This window comes from Lutra lutra, chromosome 4 (assembly GCF_902655055.1).
Source record: "Lutra lutra chromosome 4, mLutLut1.2, whole genome shotgun sequence".
NCBI classification, from domain to species: Eukaryota; Metazoa; Chordata; class Mammalia; order Carnivora; family Mustelidae; genus Lutra; species Lutra lutra.
This window is the reverse complement of record NC_062281.1, coordinates 194045863-194070537: the sequence shown is the minus strand read 5'-3', so window position 1 is coordinate 194070537 and position 24675 is coordinate 194045863. Positions and strand designations below refer to the sequence as shown.

The following is a 24675-nucleotide window of genomic DNA, read 5'->3' as shown; positions in this document are numbered from 1 at the left end:
TTATCTGAGGATTGTCACAGAGATGACCCACAGACGGCGCCAAGAAACAAGATGGGGCAAGACTGAGAAGACTAACGATCCCAAATCCTGATCACAAGTCAGGAACACCAACTGGCACCAGGACGGGCTCGGGGGTCAAAGACCAGCGGTCGGGGGTAGGCTCAGTGGTGAAGGATGGATGTTCATGGTCAAGGACAGATGCCCCATGGTGGAGGACAGACGTCCAGTGGTCGAGGGCACTCAGTGGTCAAACAGTAAGAGTTCTTCTGAATTCCTGTTGATTATGTGACGCCCACAGTAGTACCCACTGCCCTGACAGAGCAGCAACTGGGGAAACGACTGGCCCCCAGGAGACGGCCTAAAGCCAGCAAAGCCACCAGGGACTCTTACCCACGTTGGCCAGCGTCAGATGCAGCCAGCCCTTCAGCACCGTGTAGACACCGATGGGCTTGACACGGCCAAACCGGGTCACATCTCCACTCACCACCACGTCCTGCTCATACTCAGTCGCCACAACCTCGAGCTCATGCAGGACCTGCACAGCCGGCCGGCCTTGGCGGAGGAGATGCTGCAGAGGAGAAAGGCCGCAGTCAGAGGCTGGCTGAGGCCAAGCCTGTCTTCTTCTGAAAATCTACGTCCTCGATACCCGGGTTTTCCCGCAAACTCTTTCATAAAGTGCACCCAATCCACCCAGTGAGTGGGCACCAAGGACGCACAGACAGGCAGGCAGCCACCTTCCTGAAGCCCGTTCTGCAGAGAGCACTCCCGGAAACGAGCGGCAGAACAAGGCTGGCGACGCTGAGCAGACCCCGCCTCCGTTTAGTGAGAGCTTCCAGAAGGAGGTATGAGCCAGGCAGGGAAGGCTGGAGGCACACTCGGCCCAGGGTGCAGAGCACAGACCCCCACACCCAGGGCTTCAGTGTGGCTGGAAGACAGGGAGTGGCCGCGAGCAGGGCCACAGGGCAGCTGAGGTCCAGCTGCGAGGGTCCACACCAGGCCCCGGTTGCTCAGAGCCAGTGAGAGCAGACCCAGGACGGCGCAGGACCTTCCTGACCCGGAGCTGTCTGCTATGCCAGCTCACCCCTCAGTGCTCAGCCTGAGCCCGAGCGCTAGTGAGGCCCACGGGGGAATGTGAAGACCATGGCCGCCTCCAGGCCCAGCTGGGATCCTCTTTCTAGGCCTTGGAAAAGTCACCTGGCCTTTCAATGTGCACTTCTCACACACAAACGGACGTGCAGGACCAGAGGAGGGTCCCAGCGCTTCCTCCTCCAGCGATCAGCCCCGCTCTGGCAGGGAAGGCGCCCACAACGACCCTCCCTGGTGGGTCTGGCAGCTTCCAGTTGCTTCAGACCCTGCGAGCATCACGGTGTGGGTCCACAGAGCCCACATACCCACATTCGTGTTCACGATGTCCCCGTGGGAGAAGGGACCATTGATGAAGGAAGTTACACCCAGGCGCTGGGAAGCAGAGAGGCCAAGAAAAACAAGGCATCACATCCCACTATGGGTGGCAAAGATTTCTTGTCTAATTAATACCCGTTAAAGGCAAGAGCAGGGAAACGCAGCTGGCACCCTCGTCCTCACCCAGGAGGCGGAGGACCTCGCCAGGCTCCCGGTCCGCGGGTCCCGCCCACTGCGTGCAGGGCTGTCACGTGAGCGCAGCTGCCTCAGAAACAGCTCCAACAAGCTGTCCTCTGGGGAGAGTGGGAGGGTGAAGAGCACCAGCTTCCGAGTCAGAACTGGGCGAAAAGCCGGCTCGGCTACTGTCAGCGGGACCTCGGGCCTCAGTTTCCCTGCCGGACGTGAGGGTAACGCAGCACAAGCCCGGGGCTGGGCTGAGGGCACAGTCAGCGAAGGGAGGGGCAACGGGGCTCTGGAGCGACTGTCACTATCACCCTAACAACACCGTCGCGTCCTCGGGGACGAGCTGAGGACAGGGCACACTGTCCTTCAAGACGCTCGCGGCGTCCCAGGAGACAAGCAGAAATCCCTCACACGCCCAACAGCAGGAGCAGGGGAGACGAGCCACCGTGCACCGCACCTTCCAAAAAGCCCACCTGCCAAACCTGACTGAGATTTTTTCTTCTTAGCCAAATTTCCCACCCCTTCTCTATAAATTTTGAAGTTAAAGACTTTATTTTTAAAAAAGTAAAATTTAATTTTAATTTATCCAAGTTCCAATAATCACAACAGCATTCGTTTCAAGGGCTCTTCGTGGAGGACAAGATAAAATAACTTCATCTCCAGCTGCGAGCACACAGAGACACAGGGCTCAGGGGCAGAGGAGGCTGGGGCCGTGACAGGCCCCCAGTTCACAGGGGCTCCTCCCGGCCCCTCCAGCACCCACTCCCTCATCCCTCCTCCTTCCCCCCATTCCCTTTTCCCTCCGGCCCCTCCTCCCTGCTCCCTCCATTCCTCACCCCTTTTCCTCCCAATCCCTCGTTGCTCCTTCCATTTGCTCCTTCTCAGCTACACAGCACCGTGCCCACTGTGGGTCATGACTGTGCTGGGGATGAGTGACTGTCCCATTCCCACACACCAGGATGTCACCAGCCAGCATCAGAGACAGACAAGCAATGGCCATGACGATCCCACAGGCACCATGACCCAGGAAGGTCTGAGGGACCAGGGTGAGGAATGAGAACATCAGCCCACATCTGCTGAGTGCTCCCCACAGGGGACCCCTCCTCCTGCCCCCCCCCGGGGGGATCACTCCTCAGGGATGGACACCTGAGTCGGCCAGAGGAGGGATGGCGCAGCCAGGTCAGCCCTCCGAGGGAAGAGGGGGAGCAGGCAGCACCCCAGGGGAAGAGGAACAGGGTATCAGGGGAGCAGTGCATGTGGCCTGGCACGCCACAAACGGGGGCCGTGAGCTCGTCATGGCGAGGGCTGCCAAGGAGCGAGCGGTGACCTGGGTTGTAGGTCTTGGTGACCACGTGGACTGTGGCAGGGGCAAGGCTTGGGAGTGGTGGGAACTGAGGGGCGCCCGAGGCTGGAATCCAGAAGCAAGTCCACTAGTGGGAGTCACAGAGAGTGGGGGGGTCTCGGAGATGCAGGAGCTGGGGCTCCCCTCCCACCGCCACCCGCAGCCGGGACACCACGTCCGCAGGCCCAAGCCCAGGAGCTGCTGTGAAACTACGCTGACCCTCTGGGGAGAAACCCCAGGGAGGAATCTTTAATTAACACGGGGATTTAGGTTTTCGTATACGAGGAAGATGGAAAGCACAATTAGAGAAAGAATTAGTCTAATTCTAATTACAATTAGAAAAGCACAATTCAAGTAACTGCTAGCAGGCTTCGGGCGACCTCTGTACAGCCCAGTCCGTCCCTCATCCCATCCCCAACCCCGGGCCAGGCCCCTGCTCACAGGGAACAGGTATCCTCACTGTCAGGGTGCGGGAGGGGGCCAAAGGTGACCTTGCCTGCGGTCGGTTTGTAGGAGGAGCTGACTGACAGAAAATACAACATAGCATCGCGCAACAGGGACTCTGTGAAAGTCCCTCCCTCGGGGGAAGGACAGAATCTGTGCACAGTCGGACCACAGTGTCCCTCAGTGGGAGAGGACCACCTCCCGAGCAGGCCCTCCCAGGAGGGACACCCCACCCTCGAGCCACCACCTTCATCTGGACGGCCGCAGATCCCACGAGGAGCAGGGAGTCTCCGTCCCAGACGTCAATCTGTAGGGTCTGGGCGGCCAAGTAGCGGGTGAACCAGCGCTGCTCTCCAGGCTTCAGGAACCCAGGATCCACCAGGTACTTGAGCTGAAAGCCGGGAGACCCTGTCCAAAGAGGCCTCGAATGAGCCCAAAAGTGACTCGAGTCATTTACCATCTTTAGATTTTGAAGCAATCCCTGCTGTGGTCATGATCGTGAATTTCTGCTTCCATCATAACCACAGCTTAATAAACACTATTAATCCAAACATCATAAAATACCCACATTTACGAAATAGAGAGTCCCGTCCAGAAGTCACCGTTTCTTTCCTACACAAACCCTGAACTCTTCCTGACATACGATTCATGGTTTTCACCGAGTCCACACAAAACAGTCTATCCTGAATGGGAACAGACGTCCTGATGGGGCTGCCCCTGGAGGTCGTTACTCTGCGTGCAGGGTTGAAGGAGAGACGTGGTCTGCCACCAAAATTGGGAGAACGCACGCCCGTGCGGAGCTCCAGCCCAGGAGCCCCTAGCTCTGCGCTAGCACAGTGCCTCCCTGGGGGGCACTGGCTCTCGGGCTCATCACCGAGATGGCAGTGGACTATATCCCCCGCCTTTCGGCTCCCCCAGGTGGCATCACCATCAGTTCCAAGTTGACAAAAACGCCACTGAAATCATCTTGAGTTACCGTGCAGGGAGAGGCCAAGCTGGGGAGCACAGCCCAACACTACCCACTTCCCATCAATAACACATTAACGGAGCCCCCGGGAAGCAGAACAGTAACTTTGGGGCCAAGGGCACATGTTCACTCAGCACTGGGGGGCAGGTTCCAGACCGGGCTGTGATCCTCACCCCGACTCCAGCCACCTCGGCCCCGGGCTGTCCCCTGCTCTCAAGACCACAACAGTCCTTCTGCTGAAGCAGGGAAAGCAGGCTGGAGTGGACACAGCAGTGGGGGCTGACGGGAAGGCGGGAGTGTGGAGCCTCTCGTGGGCCCAAGGGAGGTGCCAAGACCAGCTCCTCGTGGAGTGGAGGCGCAGTAAGGATTGGGAGAAAGGCTGAGGGAGTGGACAGCAATGACCCCACACAGTGGCAGGCCAGTCCCCAGCATCACGTCACAAGTGAGCAAAGTAACGGGACTACTGGAGGCCCCAGTGCCCCCAGCCAACTGAGACCTGGGTGGCCGGTGGCCTCTGGTCATTGTCAGGACACCCCCGCAGCGCGGGAGCCCTGAGGCTGGCTCCTCAGACACATGGTGGGGACAGGAACAAAGACCTGTACACACCCAGGGCCCAGCTCCCGGCACTAAAGGCGCTGCTCCCCACACCAGGCCCACCGGGGCTATAGGAAAAGGACGAGCTCAGACACTGGCTTGACACGGCTCAGACTTTGGATTTGCAGAGGCAGAACAGATGTGAACTCTGAGGGTCAACTTCCCAAATGACACCTACGGACACCGGGCCCCGGGAGTGCCACACTCCACCTCCATGTCCCCCAGACCCACAGACTCTCCACCCGGAGCTCTCCTTGCTCCCCAGGGAACACGTCCCAACCGGACCCTCCATCTCCGCCCCCACCAGCCAGCTCCTCTTCACATCAGCCAGGAGTGCCTCCTGGGCCCCAGGCCCTTGCAACGTCCCTGCTAGCTGCCTCCCGCTCCAACACCACTAGTCCGACCACTCAGACGCACCAGGAGTTCACACTCAACACGTAACAGCTGGGTGCCTCCAGCACACGTGCCAAGCACTGCACAGAGATAACGTGGGAGCAGGGGACGGACAGGGTCCCGGCCTGATGGAGCTCATGGGGTGACACACTGAGCCCAGAGCTGACAGCATGCTGAGCACCCGCAGGAGGCGAGTAGGGGTGTGGGGGCCACCCTGATCTGGGCCCAGCCTCAGGGCTCTCAGGCTGGAGGCACCCTGTTCCACCCCCCACAGGGTTGGGTCCCTTCACTCCTGTCTGGCTCAGACAACCGGCTCCTTGGCAGCCTTCCCCGAAGGTCACATTCCCTGCAGTCCTCCCCTCGGCACTGCCAAAGCACAGGGAACCGTGTCACCTCCGTCCCGCCCAGAAGTCCACAGGGATGCGGACCATCTACCCAACCAAGGCAGACCCCAGGGGCAGCAGCACCTCCCCAGGGTCCACTCAGGCTCCCAAGCTCACCTCTCTCACCTGCCCCCCAACAAACACTGAGCCCAGCCCAGCCGGCCTCCTTCCTGAGCCTCAGTCCCACCACACACCCACATCCGAGTCTGGTGGGTGCTCCTTCTCTGGCTGGACGGTCCTCAGGCTCCACCCCTCTTTCCTGACCCACAAACACCCCTGCTCCGCGAAGGCATCCACACCCCACAGATGACGAGCACCTCTACAGTCTACGACCCGCAAGGAATATACAGCAGCTAGGGAGAGCCACACTCCAGATGACAAAGCAAAAACCAGATACGCAAGGAGAAACAGACAAAAATGTAATAGTAGTAGAGACCAACTAATCACCTTGTTTTCAATGGACAACAGATAAGGGTACGGAAGGCCAGGCGGGCTAATCCATTAGGTAGAATGCATGCACGCGTGACACTGTTCTCCAGTAACACCGAACACACATTTCAAGTGTATCTCGAAATTAATTAATTTCATTAATAAAAATTAACTATAAAATTAATATTGGTAAAATTAACTATTATATTATAAATTAATAAAATGTCAATAAATTAATAAAAATTAATAACATTAATGAAAATTAGATTATAAATTAACTATATGAGTAAAATTAAACATTAATAAAAATTAACTATGTATCAAGCCACAAAGAAACCCTAAATATGCCCCGCAAGGTAGAACTGAATAAACAATATTCTCAGACCACAATGCCACAAACTAGAAACTGGAAACAACTTTTTAAAAACAAATTTACAACTTATTTGTAAATTATTCTCTTTCAAGCGAAAAACAAAATCCAGATTTCCTAGAAAAGAATGAAAATACTACTTATCTGAATCACCAAAGCACAAAGCAGTAATCAAAGGAAAATTCATAGCCTTTAATACTTTGCATCCACAAAAGCAAAAGAATCAAAGTAAATGAATTAAGCAAGTCAAATTAGGAAAATAACACAGGAGAATACAAAAAAACAAGGTAACAAAGATAAAGACAAGATTTAATTGGTCAGAAAACAAGAAAATGGCAAAGCCTACAGGAGGGTCACTTCAGTATCTTTGGAACGTCCGGGAGCTAGAAATGAGCACATGAAAGGATGTCCCTGTCCCCAGCAGAACAGCTCCCACCCCATGAGGACAGCTCTCCTCGCCATAACCCATGGATTCAGCAGAACCCGCATAAAGGTCTAACAAGTTCATGTGGGAAACCAGCCTGGCCAGAACGTGCGGCAAGGGGTGGAGGGTGCCCTGCAGGGAAGAGCACCTGGAGGGGGTCTGTCCGTCTGACCCAGCGGCCTGCCCGCCGTGTGCGGACGGGCGGTCTAATGCCGAGTCCAGCCAACCACCGCCCACAGGCAGCTGGAGCTGAGAAGAGCTTTCACGTTTTTAAAGGACTGTTAAAGAAGATTGCAGAAAGAACATATGTAACCCAGAAAGTCTAAAATATTTACTATTTGGCCTTTAAGAGAAATCAGCTTGCCAACCTCTGGTCTAATGGAACAAAATATAAAATCCAGACATAAACCCAAGCAATAAAAAGTGTGGGTATATGAGAAGGGCGGCTCTCGAGTCACTGAAGACAAGATGGGCTTTCTAGCAAATGGCACTGGGTCAAAAGCAGAGGCATCTGAAGAAAGATAAAACCAGATCCCGGTCTCCCACCGCACAGCAGGATGAACAAACAGACCAGAAGCCTCGTGTGAAAAATGAAACCCACAGGCCCCCGGGGGAGCCGCGTGTGGCTCTGTTTACGAGCTGGGGAGGAGAACACCTTCACGTCCGCCACTCGGGAATTTAGAAGCAACAGAAGTAAAGACCACCACGTTAGAGAACACGACGACAAGACTTGACAGGGTGCCAGCCAGCTCGGCCAGGGCAGTGCGCGCATATTGGTCTCAGCTGACTGCCCCCGGCTGACGGCCGCCACGTGAAGCCCATGAAGCTCCACGCCAAACCCAGAGCAAATGGGCACCGGCTCTAACCACCAGTGCCCGAGACCTCCCGGGGGGCTGGTGCCAACGGTCAGACACACACAGCACAACATTCTACGTGACTGCTCCCCAGCCCCTTCAGACACCTCTGTCACTGGGAGGAGAACACAGGGAACTACTCCAGATGAAAGGAAATCAGGGAGGTGACTCCTGGACAGCCCAGGACCCAGACTGGATGTGGAAGCAAGAAAGTAGCTATAAGGGACACAGAGGGAAGCTGGGAAGGGGACCATGAGGTCCCTGTCCTCATCAGGATGACGGGGGCTGCTTTTCTGTGAAACCTGTTGTGTGTTTGGAGGTGAAGGGTCACCTTGCCTGCTACTGACTTTCAAATGACGGAGGGAAAAGAGGAAGAGTTAATGCAAGCGTTTCAAACTGTGCAGACACAGGCTCCGGAGGCAGGGCCGTGGGACTGGAGGCGGAGAACGCACAGGACACAGGAGACCCACCACAGAAGAGGCAGGCAAGGCAGCAGCAGCTGGGCCCAGAGCAGGGCTGGGGAACCCCGGGACAAGAGTTCTCCAGACCAAGGGGCTCTCGGGTGACCCAGAGCTCAAGGACTCCAGCTCCTGTGCTAAGGAAGGTCCCACTTGCCAAGATATCAGGAGGAACGTGTCCGAGAAACCTAACTCCACGCCAGAAAGCAAAGGAAGTGAACGGAAGGGAGGCCCCGCGTGTGTGATGGAGGACGAGACCACGACTGGCGGCTGAACCCCCTGAAAGGAGCATGGACGAGGTCAGTGGGGACACTCCGGAGGCACGACCCTGTCCTGAGCCATGGCGGAAACAAGAAGCAACCGTACTCACACCCGGAACACCGAGAAATGGAGGAACCTCAGGCAGAGGAGGCCCCAGGCCCAGGGCCGAGGGTTCCAGAAGCTTCCGTTCAGGAGGCTGCCATGTCTCCTGCTAGGCCAAATGTGCTCTAGCGGAGGTGCACGGGAGGAGGGGACGCGCTTGGCCAAGTGACCGAAGATGACATGTAGGGCCCAAGAGCAACGGGCTGGGAGAAAACACGCACACATCTGATGACAGCTGGAGGGAAACAACTCTTAACACACAACAACAAGAAAGCCCTGTCCACGAACAAGCAAAAGAAATGACCAGACACCTCCCCTAACAAGACACACCTGGGGTAAGTAAGCGAACGAGAGGAGGCCGCAAGTCACACGTCATCGGGAAATGCAGTTTATAAAAGCAACAGTGAGAGCCTGCCGTGCACATATGGGAACAGCCAGAATCCCAAACCCGCCCGCACTGAACGCCCAGGCCCTGCTGGTAGGGCGCGTGGCGCGGCTCAGGAAGACGTTTGCACAGCTTCCTGCAAACCAAACCAGCTTCTACCACGTGACCCGGCAACCATGCTTCTAGGTTTTACCCAAATGACGAAAATTTAGGTCTACACAGAAGCCTGAGCAAAATGTTTACAACTGCTTTATTCATGACTGCCAAACACCGGAAGCCACCACGATGCCCTTCAGGGAGCAGGTGAACAGAGGACGTCTGGACAGTTGCGTTACTAGTGCTACAGAGAGATGAACGGTGTCCCTCTGGACAGTGGAGCGTTACTAGTGCTACAGAGAGGCGGGCTGCCACGACAGGAGGAACGTTAAGCACACGCTGCTAAGGGAAGGGAGCCAGTCCGGACAAGCTACATGCCGTTTGAGTCCAAGTGCGGAATCCCTGGGAAAAGGTAAAGCTGCAGAGTCAGGAGAAAGGTCAGTGGTGAGGAAGGGGAGGGCGGGGAAGAAGGAAGAAGCGGAGCACAGGGCATCCTTGGGTGGGGGGGAGTCATTCTCTACAACACTGTATGGGACACCGAGGCTGTGATTGTCGAAATGCACAGAACGTGCGGCACCCAGAGGGCACCCTCCTGTGAACTCCGAGCTTCAGGTAGACACGAAGCGCCAGCGCTGGTCCGTCGCGAAGCTGGATGCTGCCAACAGGGGAGCTGCTGGGCGTGAGGGGTATGTGGGAACCCTGCGCTGCCAGCTCAATTTCTCCATGAACTTCAAACTGCTCGAAAAACAGCAGAATCTATTAATTTTTAAAAACTTGTGGAACTGAACAATGTGTTGCATACATGTTCTATTTCAACAACAAAAGAAAATACATCCTACGTGAGGCTCTCATGAGGCTAGGTGCTGAGCCATGGGGACCCCGGGGCTGGAGCTGCTGGAGGAAGCCTGGCCCTGCCCAGGCGGGGGTACCTTTGCTGAGTCTCAAGGGGGTGAGTCACTGAAAAGAACTTGTTTTGGACTTTAACTTGAGAATTGTGGACTTAGAATTATAATTCATAATGACAAAATTTGATTTTGTAGTTTCATTTCTTTGGACCTCAACTTTCAAGGAGATTTCATTTTTGGACTAATTTCTCTCTGGGAAGTTCGTAATGGAAAGCGGTTGTATTCAAATCAGGAGCATCTCTCTGTGGTTGGCCTTTTGAATTAAGTTGCCTGAACACTATCCGTTTCCCCTCATCACAGAACCTCTGGTGAGTTGCCCCGGACAGAGTGGCGGGTGGGGCTGGGAACAGGAAACGGGAGAGGAGCCGGTCTCAGCGACAGGTGCACGGGGGCCTGGAAATCAGTGCACTCTTCTGACCCACTTCAGAGCCTTCTGGGGGCCTGGGCTAAACTGTCCACCCATGGTCCCAGGCACATCGTCAGAAGGAAGGCAGGTGGACTGGGACAAGTGGTCCGAGGATGGCTGGGAAACCCAGGGAGTGGAGAGAACAAAACCCGGGACTATCGCAGGACAGCCTCGTGGCCTGGCCATGTGCTTCCAAGCCGGGGGCCCGGGGCCCTCTGCACTCACCCTCTGCCCCTCACATGCTCCTCCCCAGGCCAAGGGCTGCGGGTTTGGAAAACAGAACAGGGCCTGGCTGCGCCTCATCCCCTCTCTCTTCTTTCCAGATTAGTTTGCAGGAAGTGAGGATGCCAGGGTCCTCAGGCAAGCAAGGGACAGGGCGCGACCCCAAGTCTGCGGCCAGGCGGTCTGACCTTTGCCATCGGCAGAGCCCATCCAGTGGGGTGAGTGCCAGCAAGCACGCCCCACTCTCGGGCTGACCAGCACCTGCAACAGCTCTGACCCTTGGGACCGGTTCTGACTTTGGGCAAGGGAGGGTAACATCACCCCGTGTAGCTGTGGGCCCAGCTGCCTGGCCAACCCTGTCTATTGTCTGCCTTCTAAGCATTTATGATTATTTTAAAATTTCTTTCCTTTGGGCAACTGGGTGGCTCAGAAGGTGCAGAGCCTGCCTTCAGCTCGGGTCACGATCTCCAGATCCTGGGATGGAGCCCTGCATCGGGCTCTGTAAGCAGCGGAGAGTCGGCTCCTCCGCCTCTCCCCTTCCCCACTCGTACGAGTGCACACGTGCGCGCTCTCTCTCTCTCTCAAATGAATAAATAAAAATACTTAAAGACCTTTTAAAAAAATAAAACTTCTTTTCTTATATTTTTATTGGATTTGTTTCAGGTTCTTTTCCCCAAACTTCTTGAGTTGAACAATTAAATCAGCATTTTAAAAAATACTTTCTTCTTTTCCCAATACAAGCACTTAAAGCTGTAAATTTTCCTGCAAACATCATTTTAGCCGTATGTCACTTGTTTTGAAATATTTGCAATAGGATTTTGTGATTCAGTTTAAAATAAATACTTCCATTTTGACTTCTTCTTGACCTAAGGAATAATTAAAAGTATGTTTTGAAGTTTAAAAAAAAAAAAAAAACAGCAGTTTGGAGACTTTTGGGGGGAGGGAGTGGTCTATTTCTGACCCATGGTGTTGCCGTCAGAGAACGCCCTACCGTTAGCTCAGACGCTGGGTCTCTGGGAACACGGTGAGGCCTGCACAGTGGCCTGAGACGTGCGCACAGACTCATGAATGATCAGTTCCCCTAAGTCTCAAGTATGCTCAGGAAGAACACACATCCTCTGAATTGGTTCTACGGCTTTATAAGATCATCTTTTTAAATTGTATTTTTCTAATATCCTCGATTATTCTCTGCTTGACGTGTCAGTTCACGGAGGGGGACATCAGCCCTTCCGCAACTGTGGCTCGTCAGCTTCTCCTTCTAGCATCTGTCAGTGTTTCTTTTGTATTTTGAGGCTGCTTGTTGGAAGTTCACAGGTTCAGAATTATTTATTTTCCTAGTGATTATTCTCTTGATTATATTTAATAGGCTCCTTTATCCCCAGCACCGCATTTGCCTTTTGTCTCTTTTGGCTGATGCTAATGTTGCTAAACTACTTTCCTTCCGTTAGCATTTTAATATGGCCTTTCCCACCTGTTCTCTCTGCTGAAGAGGCAGCAAGGGCGCCCAGCTCTGCCTTCACAGGCCCGCGCGCGCGGTGACTGGCCACGGAGAGGTGACTGACTGTCGACAAAAACGACGACATATCTGGTATGTCTGCGTGCACTGCAGCGGAAATGCACTAGTACGGTAATGCCAGAAACGGAAGCCGTTGGCCCCATCTCAAAAGGATGCTAAGGAACTGGCTCACTATTTTGAAAATCCGGAACTAAAAGGTTAGAACTGAGCGCTGTTCTGCCTTTCCCGCATGGGCTGCACGCCAGGTAAATCAGCAGGCGGCCAGGGGAAGTTTCTCCCTGTGGAAGCTCCCCAGCTCCGGAAGGAGAACATCACCACTGCTCCACCTGGAGCAAAATAACCAGCCTGTGGACAACAGTCCTGACAGCGGCCACGGACCCGGCGCAGCAAGGAGGGACAGGTCCCTACACCGCTGCGGGAGGAGGTGAGAACAGTCCCCGCCCCAGGGAGCTCCCACCAAAAACACAAACATGCCTCTGACCACACACAAAGATCTCACTCCCATGGCCAGCAGAAAGGGGACAGGAGGGACCCTCACAATGTCCCCGCTGGAAAGCAAAACCCACGTGCAGACTGGGAAGCTCTGCAGGACGGGCTGGAGCCGTGCAGCTACTTCAGCCAGTAACAGGACAACCTGGCGCGGGGGCAGAGGGGGACCCGCAGACAGACACACCAGCCCAAAATGGTGACCTCAACAAGCCACTACAAGCTGTAGCCTCCTCACAGCAAACAAACAAAACCCTTCTCCATCCACAAGAAATTTTTATGAAGTTATTGGGAAAATTTTAACATTAGCTAAATATTTGATGACATTTAAGGGATTATCGCTCATTTTAAGTGGGATAATCCTGCATGCATGTTTTTCAAACAGGACGCCTTAGTGTTCAGACCTACGTAAGGAGAGACTCACAGGTGCAATCACATAGGTCTGGGATTTGCTTCCAAGGGACCTGGGGTGTGGGTGGGGACGCCTCGGGCAGTGGCTGGACAGCACTCACGGGCAGGACCGCTGGCTCATTATACTGTTCTTTCAAATTCTGTATGTGCTTGGAAATCTTCACCATACACTATTTTGTAAAGAATAAATTTTACAAACACGGCCTGGGGCTGGATTTCTCACGCCTGCCGGACGCACGAGCACTTACCAGCGTCAGAGGAGCCATCCTTGTCAGCGAGAACCAGGAGATGCGACAGGGAACCGGAGCGCGTCCGGCCTGTCTCGTCCAGCCCGACCAGCTGCAGACGTGGCGTTGTCTCGGGCGGGAAGCGGTAGAACTGGAAGGTGAAATACACTGTCTTTGGCCACGGCGCTCCCTGGCAGTCCTGGGATGCTCTGAATCCAACAAGAGCCCCCAGTTAATCAGGCATCCACGGCAGAGAACCTGGGCTTTCGAGAGTCCAGCGCCACAGGCCAGACGCTGCCTGGTCCGCCCACGCGAGCAGCTCTGGCGGGATCAGGGGAGCCCAGTTGAGCCCCAGCTGGAGAGCACTGCGCTCAGAGCCGCATGGAGACCGAGAACCACACAACACAGTACCGGCCACGATCGGTTACAGAAGATTGGGCAAAGCCAGTTTGACAGGATTTAAAGACGGCTATGTGAGCGTCCTAACCGGATGAAAACGCAAACGGCATTCCTTCACCCGGCAAGCCCTCGGCATGGAGTTCTGCCAGCTTAAGCCACACAGAAGCCGGGGAAGAGACGGAGTGTTGAGGACGCACCTGCTGAAGGCCAGGAACTGCAGCACTATCTCGTTGCCTTGCAGACGGTCCACTTCTTCCTTCTCCGGCTTGAATTTCACAGGATCCGCAGGATCGACAGCCTCCGCTGGTTGCTTATTGGCATCCAGAATTTCGGGAAAGCCAGAAGCCTGCAGGAGCACCATCGAGGCTCGCGACAGCCTACTCCCAGAGCTGAAACACAAAGACCACGGAGGCCGGCCTCCAGGAAAGGGCTGGCAGACAGGCAGGACCGGGGCCCCCCCTCCGGGGAACCTGCTGCTGAGAGCCAGTCTTCACGGCACAGCACGTGCCGGGCCGTCAGGACCACCCCTCACCTCCTGGCCTGGGCTCCCACGACAATCGGGGCGTGCACCGGCGTGAAAGGCAGTTCCCGCAGCTGCTCAGCGACAGAGGCTCCCAGGACTGAGGACGCCTGGCACAGCTGGGCCTCCAGGTGAGAGATCCTGCCCTCCAGGGGCGGCTCCTGCTGAGCAACATCATGCCCAGGTGAGGACAACAAGGACCCCAGCCTGTAACCACCCAGGAAGCTGGGCTGGGGGGTGTCCACGGACGAACGGCCTCTGTCGCACCGCCAGCTTCAGCAAAGGAAACCACAGCACACCCGGGCACCTTTTCCACTTGAGGCAAACAGGAGTAATGTGGGTATAGTGTAAGTACGTCCCAGGAAACATTCAAGACTTACACTAAAAAAATCGCAGCTTTTCCGAAATTCCAATTTATCCAGGCATCTCCTATTTTAAGTGAGCCAAAAGCAGTGAGAATTGCACGAGAACTCAATCACTTTTATGAACAGGTACCGTGGGAGAGATCGGCTGTCTGAGAAGGTCAATTAACATAAAAACCACGTTGACGACCAGAAAAACGAAGCCTCCTTCAACACCGCGAGCCAGACTGGTACCCAGCCCTGGCTGGCCGGCACAGACGTCTCTCTGATCCCTGTGGCCCTGAATATTCTAGTCATTGCCCTGTATTCCACCTTCCACGTCCAGCCAGCGCGGAAGACACGTCTGAGTGAGGAGCCCGTGTGGGAATCAGGACGCGCCTCTCTACCCGACTTCCCCAGCTTTCTGTTCTGGCCCGAAAGGTATTGATACCACGGAACCGGAGATAACCCTGACCCGTCTCAGCTGCCAATAATAAGACACGCAGGGCTCTCCGTAAACGAGCCCCTGGCACATTCTAGAATAAGGCAGCTCACCGTACTGTGTTTTCAAATAAACAACTTAATGGCACTATTTTTCCCCAACACACTTCCAGTTCAAGACTGAAGACGCGGTTTGCTGGTGAGCCAGGAAGCTTCTGAAACCCAACTACACGTGAACTCCCCAAGGTCAGTGGGAAAACAGGCCGTTGGCCCACTGGAGGCACCAGAAGCCGGGGTGGTGGGCTTCCCTGCCTCCCCTTCAGCAGCGACAGCAAGGAGGTCCCCGAGCGCGGGAGGCTTGGATCGGCCTCATCTGTGTCTCCGGCAAACTCTCCTTCCCCTTTCATGCACAGAGATCCGAGGGCAGTCGGAGCGGCTCGTCGAGCAGAGCAAGAGCCTAATCAAGCCCGTGGCAGGACGCGCTCCCACACCGACCGCTCCTTGGTCCACGGGACAAGATGGCGGCTGTACCTGAGGCACGGAAGGGAGCCCTGCCCCGACCCCGTCCCCACGCCCGCGTCACAGAGAACCCGTGAAGGCCTCGCCACCTCACCAAGGACCAGCGCAGCTCACGAAGTCAGAGGCTTGCGCAGAAGCCAGGAGCTTGGAGGCCTCCCCTGGAAGGAGGAAGGAGGAAGGGTGGGCACACTTACCTCCCGGGCCAGCGGGGGCTCGGAGCTGTCGGGTGGCTGTGAGGCGGGTGTGGCCGAGCGGCGCTGAGCGGGGGACTGCGGGGGAGCCGCCAGCTGGGAGAGCGACAACTAAAGGGGAGGAAGCGTGAGTGAGACCGGAGGGCGGCCCAGCACCTCATAGCGCCCCCCGCCCACGCTGGCACAGAGTCAGGCGACGCGGCAGGGAAGGCGGGGGGTCTGAGGCCACCTGCCCAGCGGCCACCCCAGAACCCAGAGCCACAAAGTTCCTTCACTGTAGTTGCTGAGAGGCAAGCCTGGGAGCCCCCCGCGAGCTAACAGCAGCATAAAACCCCACGAAAAGGAACAACAGGAGGAGACGGGGAAGGGCCAGGGAAGCCAGGTTCTCCGCCACGTGTCTTTGAACCTCCCCGGGTGTCCCGTCCAGCCGGAGACCACACACCGGCGAGGCGCCTCCCAGCCCCCACCACCGCTGTGCGGGGACACGGCCCCCGCTAAGGCAGCGACTGGAACGGCAGCCGATGGGCTCTGCAGACGGCGGCGGAACAGAGCTCCCGCGCCACTATCGTCACATGCCTGAGAGCAAATCACCACGTCCTTCCTTTACCTCCATCTCCTCATCTGCAAAGTGGGGGTGGAAACAGTACCCAAATCACACGACTGCCGTGGGACATAAGTGAGAAGTCGTGCGAAGGGCTTGGCCCAGAACCCGGCACGCAGCAAGCGTCCCGTGAACGCCGCAGATGTCTGGAAGGTGAACGCAGCCATGAAGGGCCCACGCTCCACGGGAGACCCTCCCAGACCCTGGGCTCTGTCCCTAACACACACTGACGGCTGGCCCCACGCGGCGCCGGCACAGAGAGACTCGACACGTGAGGACGTGGCCAGAGAGTAGCCGGGGGGAGGGCAGGTAGCAACGGGGGACCCCAGCGGCATCTTCCGGGGGCAGAGAAGAGCTGCAGGGGTCTATTCAGCCCCCCTCAGGCCCCACACGCTGTCTTGAGCCCTTCCTGCCACTGGAAGTGGGCAGCAGGGTCCTGTGGTCCCTGAACACTGAGGCTAACATGCACACTGCCGCAGAGAATACTCTGGAACAGCCCAGCAGGGAGACCGGGGAGGCCGTCTTCGCATGTGTGCCCCCAGGCAGACCAGCGTCCCCTCGTGAGGCGGTTTCCGAGCTGCATGGGGCACAGTAAAGCCGCTCCCTTGGGACAGACTTGGACACCGAATCATCCGACTTTTCTAGAAGTCATCTCCCAGGTGCTGCTGGCAGACACAGTCATCTGGTAGACAAGCCAACTCTGGCCCCGCACAAAATGCTGCTCCCGGAACCCTGGGCGAGCACCCCAGCCGGCTCGGGTTTCCGGGTCGGGGGCTCGCTGGCCAGCCAACAGCCCCGCAAGCCAGCACCTCCCCTCCTACGCAGGAAAGCCCCGCGCCCAGAACCACCCGCTGTGGGACGGGCAGGCAGTGGCCAACGCGCCCGGTGTCTGTCGGCTGCGGCCCGTCTCTGCCAGTGCCAGCTGCTCAGCCTATGGGCCGGCTGTGGCCTCGCTGCCCGGGACGCTGGTGACTGCCCGGGAGGACGGGAGGACATGAAGACTACCCTGTGGCGTCGCAGGGACGACAAAAAGGCTGCTCAGCCCTGGCAGATTCCCAGCTGCCAGAGAGAACCCTTCATTTCTTGAAAAGTACTGAATGTGCCTTTGACGGCAGCCTGGAAGACTGCTAATCACAGCATGGAGCCGCCAGCCACACAGCCAGGCGGGAGGGGGTGGGGGAGAACTGGGGGGCGGTCAAGGGGGTGGGACAGGACCGGACAGAGGACAGGATGCAGCACCAGCACCCCTGCAGCCAGCGCAACCCCCCCAGTGTCCAGCCCAGGCAAAGCAAGCAGGACACCACTGTTCTCAAATATGCAGAAAAATGTCCCGCCACCGGGGCCGTTAAATACCCGATTTGGGAATTCCGGAACAGGCGTCTCGGGCCTGGACTTACCCCTGGTCCCACAGGCGAGTCCTGGAGGGCAGCGAGCCTCTGCGGTGGCGGTGCTGGCGGGCCTGTGGGGAAGCAGATGGACGTGGGGGTGGCACCCATGAGTCCTGGGGGGCCCAACTCAGTCAGGGCCTGACCCATCTGCCCCTGGCTGGGACCGGTGCTGCCGCTGGTGCTGGGCAGCAGGAACTGGGCAGTCAATCACCCACAGTGTGTAGAAGACACGGGGCATGTGCAAGAGCAAGGGCCTCTCCCCCAGGTCACCTCCTGGGGGATGGAGCCTGAGCTCATCCTCCCCCTCCGCACCATGGTCACTCCGTCTGTGACCCGGGAAAGTCCTCACACGCCCACCCCGCACCTTTCCATCTTCCCATCTGCTCACACCCCCTGATTCTGAAGAGCAGGGGATCCTGGGTGGGCTGGCCTGGCACTCCCGTGCCTGGGCACACTTGCTGTCTGGTTAAGTAAGGAACTTCGGAGCAGATGCGTCCGGCCGTGCCCTGCTCCTCCCGTCTCCCAGCCCCGCTGAAGCCCACGACACACAGCCTGCCCCAAGTCCTGCTCACTCAAGCTGAGGGCGTGGTGGGACCAAGAGTCCCAGTCCCTTCCTGTGGCCACCCCAGAGCAAGGGGCCTCGTGTGTCCTTTGACTTTTGTGACACCAAGGCTGGCTCCTGCCTGCTCCGAGGTGGCTTCCTCCAGGCAAGTCCAGAGGGCAACCCCCTCAGTGGACAGCCGGCTCCCAAACCAAGTCAGGGCGCTTCCCAGGGACTTAGAAACACTCTCGTCTGAGGTCCTTCGGCTCTCGAAACGAGCTCAGGCAAATCGTGGAGCAAGCTCTGTCCCCCGGGAAAGGTGTCCTCACACCAGAAGCCAAGGGCAGACGAGGGTTCCGCCAGCCCAGGCACCTGTCCCCCACTTCAGAGCATGGGCGGCCACTCGCTGCCATCCTCACCGAAACTGTCCAGAGGAGGAAGCACGCAGAGCGGCCAAGTCCCCCCGGCCCCATCCTGGAGAGCCCCCCAGGCTGACTCCCGTCACAGGGCCCAACTGCAGGCAGCGGCTCCATCACCCTCCGCTAGGAGACGCCTGGCCCTCGGAGTCGGCCTCCCGCGTCCTCGGCTGAGCAAAAGCTGAACCTGCCCCCGAAGCTTCCTGCACACGCCCTTCTGCCCCCACGTTCCCGAAGCAGGGTGCTGTGCTGTGCGGAGTAATTCTTTACATCACCACTAACTTTAAGCGACCGTATCTTCCTGGAGAATAAACCGGAACAAGAAAGGCTCTGGCGGCAGATTAAAAAGATGACTGGGAGTGACACCAGGGCCGGGGCCACATGCCCCAGGGAGGCAGGGCCTGAGCAAAAACACACCAAAACCACAAAATATGCTGGTTCCACAGCTTTTGGTTTTCATGCCCCGTGTGATTGCCGGCCCGGCTGCTTCTCAAAATAAGCGACCGACTAGCCACATGCAGAGAGCGCTGCATCCTCCAGAGCATGTCCCCTCGGGTCCCTCCAAGTGGCTCCTCGAAGCCACATGGGCAGCCCCAGACTGGGACCCCTAACACCCGCCACAGAGCATGGCCCGACCGGGGCCATGGACGTGAGGAACAGCACCGCAGCCGTGCGTGTGCAAGCGTGTGCAAGCGCGTGCCCGGAAACGGCAGCATGTGGGGAAAGGCTGGCAGGTCCACACGTGCAGCAGGAACCCCGGGGTGGTCGGGACGTCCTGCGTGGAAAGGCTGCAAGAGAAGTCACAGAGCGGGAAAGGCCGGTCACCAGACGGCCGGCCTGCGCGTTCCCACATGCTGAAGGGGAAAGAGTTAAAAGAGAAAGCAAGCATGGAGGAGGCAAATCCACCAAAGCTCGCAGAGCGGGGACAAGCGTAAGGGGCTGTCACTGCGCCCTTCCCGCACACGAGTAAGCATGTGTGCTCGTGAATTGTTTGTGCAACTGAAAAGAACTTAAGTTTTAATGTAATGGTCATTACAAGGTGAACCAACGGCACTGGCCAGCTCAGTGCCGACCGAGACACCATAAGCAGCTGCTGGCCCCTGCTGGGGAGCCGCTGGGCTCTCGTTTTCAGAAGAACACGGAAACCCAGAGAGAACAGACCGCTGGCACATGCTCTGGGCAGCCCACAGTCTGTAGAGCCCGGGAGGCCGGGGTCGCACCTTGGCCTCAGAGACAGCCCGGAGAACAGTGGGAAGGGACTACATCAGTGGTTCCCCCACCACCAGGGTTAAGTGCCACATGGACAGGGTCCCCACCGACAGCTTGAGACCAAGGAGAAGCTCACACCTCCTGCCACAGCAGGGCCACCACCTGTCTAAAGACTGACCCTCCCTGACACTCAGTTACTCCCCGGCAGCCTCAACACACTGAAAATCGCCATCAACAGAAGCTCAATGGTCCAAGCCTCCCTCTGTCAGTTCGGCTTCCAGAAACCCAAACTGCCACCACTGACACCTGGGCCGTCCACGTCCCGCTGGTCATACAAAGACCTGGGTCCAGGCGATTTCTCTGCCGGAGGACGCACGTGCAGGATCACACAACTCTGAGCGGCCCACACGGCCCTGACAGCAGCCCTGGAGAGGGGGCTGCACAGGGCCACAGAAAGATAGAAAAACAAGCACACCGGTAATCAGGAGACCAGGAGCGGGCTTCATGCAGACCTCCTCCAGGCTGGAGGGAACAGAAGCCCCCCCAGAAACCCTGGGGGCCCACAGCGCAGCCACCTTCCTGCCCATCACCAACCACAGCCCAGACCGGGTAGCAGGTAGCGCCGAAGCCCTTTATCCCAAAATGCAAGCTGTCCTCCTGGGAACGCTTTTCTCAAACACAGCTGTGCATTCTGGGGGAAACTGAGGAAAGGAGTCAGCAGGTGGGCCTGAGGAGAGGTGTTCACAGAGGGAAACGCTATCCAGCAGCATAGACCCGCCTATGTCCCGCTGCAGGGTCTGCCCTTCACTGGCAGAGGTGGCGGCTGCTTGGCTCAGGCCTGGTGCCAGGAGGGAGGGGTCGGCAAAGTTACATGGAGGGGGGAACAGCTGGCATCAAAAGGCAGGGAGGAGAAGGGGGTCATCACCACTAAAGACAAAACTGCCATGATTTAAAGAAAAACGGGGACAATAAGTGTCCCACTGGGCTTTGAAAATAAAGCATTAATTAATACTTAATGGTTCTCCAGACACTAAGAATTCCTATGGAAAACCCTTTTGAAAGGCCCTTATTTCTAATTACTTGGGGATAAAAAGCCCTTCTCCCTAAGGTTCTGACCCCAGGCAATGGGGGAAATGGGCACGATCTGTGCAGAGATGACGGGGCAGATCGTGCGGTGACGGGGGCGTGGTGGGTCTCCGTGCTGCAGCAGCACCGAGCACAAGTGGCCGAGGTGCTCTTGTGCACGGAATACCTGAGCTGCCCAGCCCACCTGGGGGTTGCCACTAGGGAAGGGGCTACACTTGCACAGGAACGAACCCAGGCCCCGCCCATGGCGTCCACACCTGCAGGTGCCCAAGCCCACCATGGCGGCCACCTACAGCTCGGGCAGGCCGGGCAGTCGGGGCAGCAAGAGATACGCGTCCCGAGCTCACCTGAGGTCCCAAAGTCCCACGGTTGTCTGTGCCAGCGCTCGCCAGAGTGTTGCCAAGTTAGCACCCAGGATCCAACGTGCACCTCAGCGCCTGGGAACTTACGCGACCTGTGCGAGTGGCCGGGCTCTGCGGTGCAAGGGATGCAGGCTGGCACCGCACCTGGGTGTTCCCTAAGCAGAAAGGGCACGGGGAAGACGCACGTTCCGGCTGCTGACAAGGGAGCGTCACAGCAAAGGTGTCACGGTTCTGTCCACCCTGCTGCCAGCGATGCTCTAAAGCCAAGATCCACAAGGGGCCCTGTCTCAGCTGACCAGGCCCCAGAGGACCGGGGAACACAGTGACCGAAGCCCGGGGCTACAGTCACCTTCAAGGGCTGGCCACAGCAGCGACCCATGCCCCGTCTGAGCACCACCGACGGCCTCCAGCAGAGCACACGCACCTCCTTAAATCCACCCATTCATGTGGCTTCTGCCAGGAGGCCCAAAGCCCTCCTGTACGACCACCTGGGGGACACGACCCGGGGCTAGGAGCCTCCCGTCAGACAGGATGTCCCTGCAGCGTGGACACAAGAAAGGTTACAACCACGCCAGGAACCCGAGTCAGGGCATTCCGAAACACCGTGGTGACGCATTTCCCGCGACCCCTGCCACACAGCTGTTTTCCAAATCTACAAGCAAACACAGGGACGACTGACCCCACCAGAGCCACCAAGAAGAAACAAACAGGTCAGGGAGATTCCCAGTTTCAGAAAACCGAGACCGAGTGCCCTCTAGTGGCCCCGTGCACTCCTTCCTGCAGGGTGAGGCGTGGGCCCCTGCTGCCTCCTCGGTCTAAGGGAACATAAGAAAGGTAATTCATGGCAGAGAGCTGAAGTCCCTCACTTAACGTGACAGCTGCGTGCCACCAAGATTTCTAATAAAACCATGTGAGTTGGTAAAATATCGAAGGAGGGAAACTCCCCATCACCAGTTAAACATGAGCGAACCTGGGATGAAGGCAATGACATCAATGTGACATGAACGCGGCAGTAAATCCAGATTAAATAAAGCAAATGCAGTCAGCTGCACCCGTGCAGACCCCCGGCCCCCGAAGGGCAGTGGGGAACACACGATGTCTGTACTAGATCCCCATCCCTCCAGCGACCTGTCTGCCAAGCTTCGCATGGGGAAGACACACCCTCACCCGGTCATCAGATGTTGTCCCGCCGGCTAACAGGACCCATTTGGAGCCCAGAGCACACTGTCTCCAGGGGAAGGTGTCTCTTCCCCCGAACCTCCACAGCACGGCTCGGAGCCCAAGAACATCCAGCCTCCCGTGGGCACTGCTCTGCCCAGCTGCCCGTGTGGAGCTGGAGGCAGCGGGCTTCCAGGGGACAGGCCAGCTCTCACCGGTCCTTGTCCTGCTCACACAGCACAGAGGGGTGGGGACTACCAAGATCTGCTCACTCCAACCTCTTCAGATGCGGGGAAAGCTGGCTGAAGCCAGGATACCACCCCACACAGAAGCAGCAGCGTGCTGGGGAGCGGCAGGGGACTCGGCATCCAGAGGCCGGGCCCTCCGTCCATGCCGTGCCGCTTCCCCAGCCTGACCCCACACTCCCCTCTGAGAGCAGCACCCTCCCAGCTCTTAACCGAAAGGGATACAGCAGAGGAAGGGCTCCATCTCAGTGCGTGTGGGGAACCCCTGAACACATGTGCGTGAGGGGAACCTTAGACCTGGGGTCGCCATGAGGAGAAACTCTTCCTGGAAGGAAACCAACAAGAGAACTTGATGGTGAGGGGACCAGGTATGGGAGGCAGACAGACAGACAGAACTCGAGAGCCAGGACACAGCCAAGCCTCACATCAGCTCTGCAAATGTGCCGAGTGCTTTCCTGAGCTGGGACCCAGGTGGGCAGCAGAAAGAGGACACACCCCAGTAATGAGATGCTCCTAGCACAGTGCTCAGTGTCGAACAAGTGCCCGCACCAGAGATCTGCACCTCTGCACCATCCGGGGCACCAGTGAGGCCGCCCGCCAGCCCCTCCACGGGGCGTGGACACTCAGCTGGCTCCTGCCCCGAGCCAGGAGGAGTCCTGCGTGTCGCTTCTGGGACTGTGGGGCAGGCTCCCCTGACGTGTCCCTTTCTTTGTGGCGCCGTGGCCAGCAGAACTCAGACGACGCCTGCCGTCTGTGACCACGACCGGCAGTGGATGTGGAGGGAGAGCCAGAGACAAGCCATTCTGTTTTGTATGGATGGGATCTGGGGCTTATCTGTCACCGTGGCAGACCTGACTCGCTCCCAGGGCAATGAGGGAAGGAGGAGACCCAGGAACAAACAATGGGATGAAATGAACACGAGATCTCCCAAGAGCCGCGAGATGAGGGAGAGCGCACTCGGCCAGGGAGACGCCCGCACAGGGCGCTCAAGGCCAGGGAGAGGGGTTCGGTGCGGGTACTTGGAGGTGACGCTGTTATTTTTCACTTCTAAATTCAAGGTCAAAGGGAAATAGAAACTGAAACTAATAATGTAGGAAATAAGACCACCACAGCTCAAAACGTAGTCAAAGAGGTACTCAGAAGGAAACCACAGGAACTTAAATGTTTCTATGAAACGGACACGTGGAAATATGCTAAGCATTCAACTTCTTTAAAACTTAAAAAAAAAAGGAGGATATTAATGAAGTCCAAGTCATATTAAATTATAACTAATTAGATTAAAATTAAAGACATAATCAGAAACTTCGAAACAGCACGAGAACCGATAAAGGAAACCGAGAGCGGACTCCTGCCAGAGGGTGAGAGGCAGACGCCTCCACTAAGTCTGAGCAAGAGAAGGAGAGACTCGCCCCAAGTTCGGGAATGACAAAGGGAGTCCATCCGCAGAGACAGAAATTGGGATTTTCACGTTAGATACAAGTTTATCCCAGGATCTTAGTAAACAAAATGAAATTAACCATTCATCTACAGAGTAGGTATCCCCAAAGTTACAATGAGCTGAGATGGAAAACCTAAAAAGCCATAAATCATAACAGAAACTTAAAGATCATGAAAACAAACCAAGGAAACCCCAACGAGATGGGAGAGAGGGAGCGGGGCTTGGCAGGGTGTCCCTACCCCACCTGCCCACACTGGGGACCAGCAGGGACCTGTAGCCCATGGGAAGCCACCACCCGGAGACCTCTTTTACTCCAGTGAACTTCTGCTCAGAACCGCCCCCGCAGCCTCCTCCTCCCCTGGTCTCCTCAGCTCTCGGGATCGCTGTGGTCCGCACGTCCGCATCTGCTATTCTGGAACAGACCCGACTGCTCCTCAATAGCCTTGGTTGTTTTCAAGATTAACGCTGTCAGAAAATCCTCTCCAAAGGCACAGAGTTCCTGATGGTTTTATAGGTAAGTTTCATCAAACCTGCAAGGAACAGGTCCTGCCTTTTGCTGAA

At 56.9% G+C, this 24675-nt stretch overlaps 1 protein-coding gene across 7 annotated transcripts in view; it reads right to left on the bottom strand.

Annotated features, from left to right (window-relative positions):
* Nucleotides 1-24675, bottom strand: part of NPHP4 (nephrocystin 4) — a 106102-nt gene that overhangs the window by 18488 nt on the left and 62939 nt on the right. For 5 of the 7 annotated variants that reach the window (XR_007126609.1, XR_007126610.1, XR_007126614.1 and 2 more), the window contains 7 exons: nucleotides 17669-17730; nucleotides 15674-15781; nucleotides 14191-14342; nucleotides 13856-14047; nucleotides 13281-13468; nucleotides 3618-3778; nucleotides 391-568 (listed from right to left, as the gene is read on the bottom strand). Coding sequence is in view for 1 of the 7 variants with exons in the window: in XM_047725783.1 (XP_047581739.1) it covers nucleotides 391-568; nucleotides 3618-3778; nucleotides 13281-13468; nucleotides 13856-14047; nucleotides 14191-14342; nucleotides 15674-15781; nucleotides 17669-17730 (1041 nt within the window). In the remaining 6 variants the exon portion in view is untranslated. The remainder of the gene's footprint in view (nucleotides 1-390; nucleotides 569-3617; nucleotides 3779-13280; nucleotides 13469-13855; nucleotides 14048-14190; nucleotides 14343-15673; nucleotides 15782-17668; nucleotides 17731-24675) is intronic. The other 2 variants (XR_007126611.1, XR_007126612.1) reach the window with 1 other exon arrangement.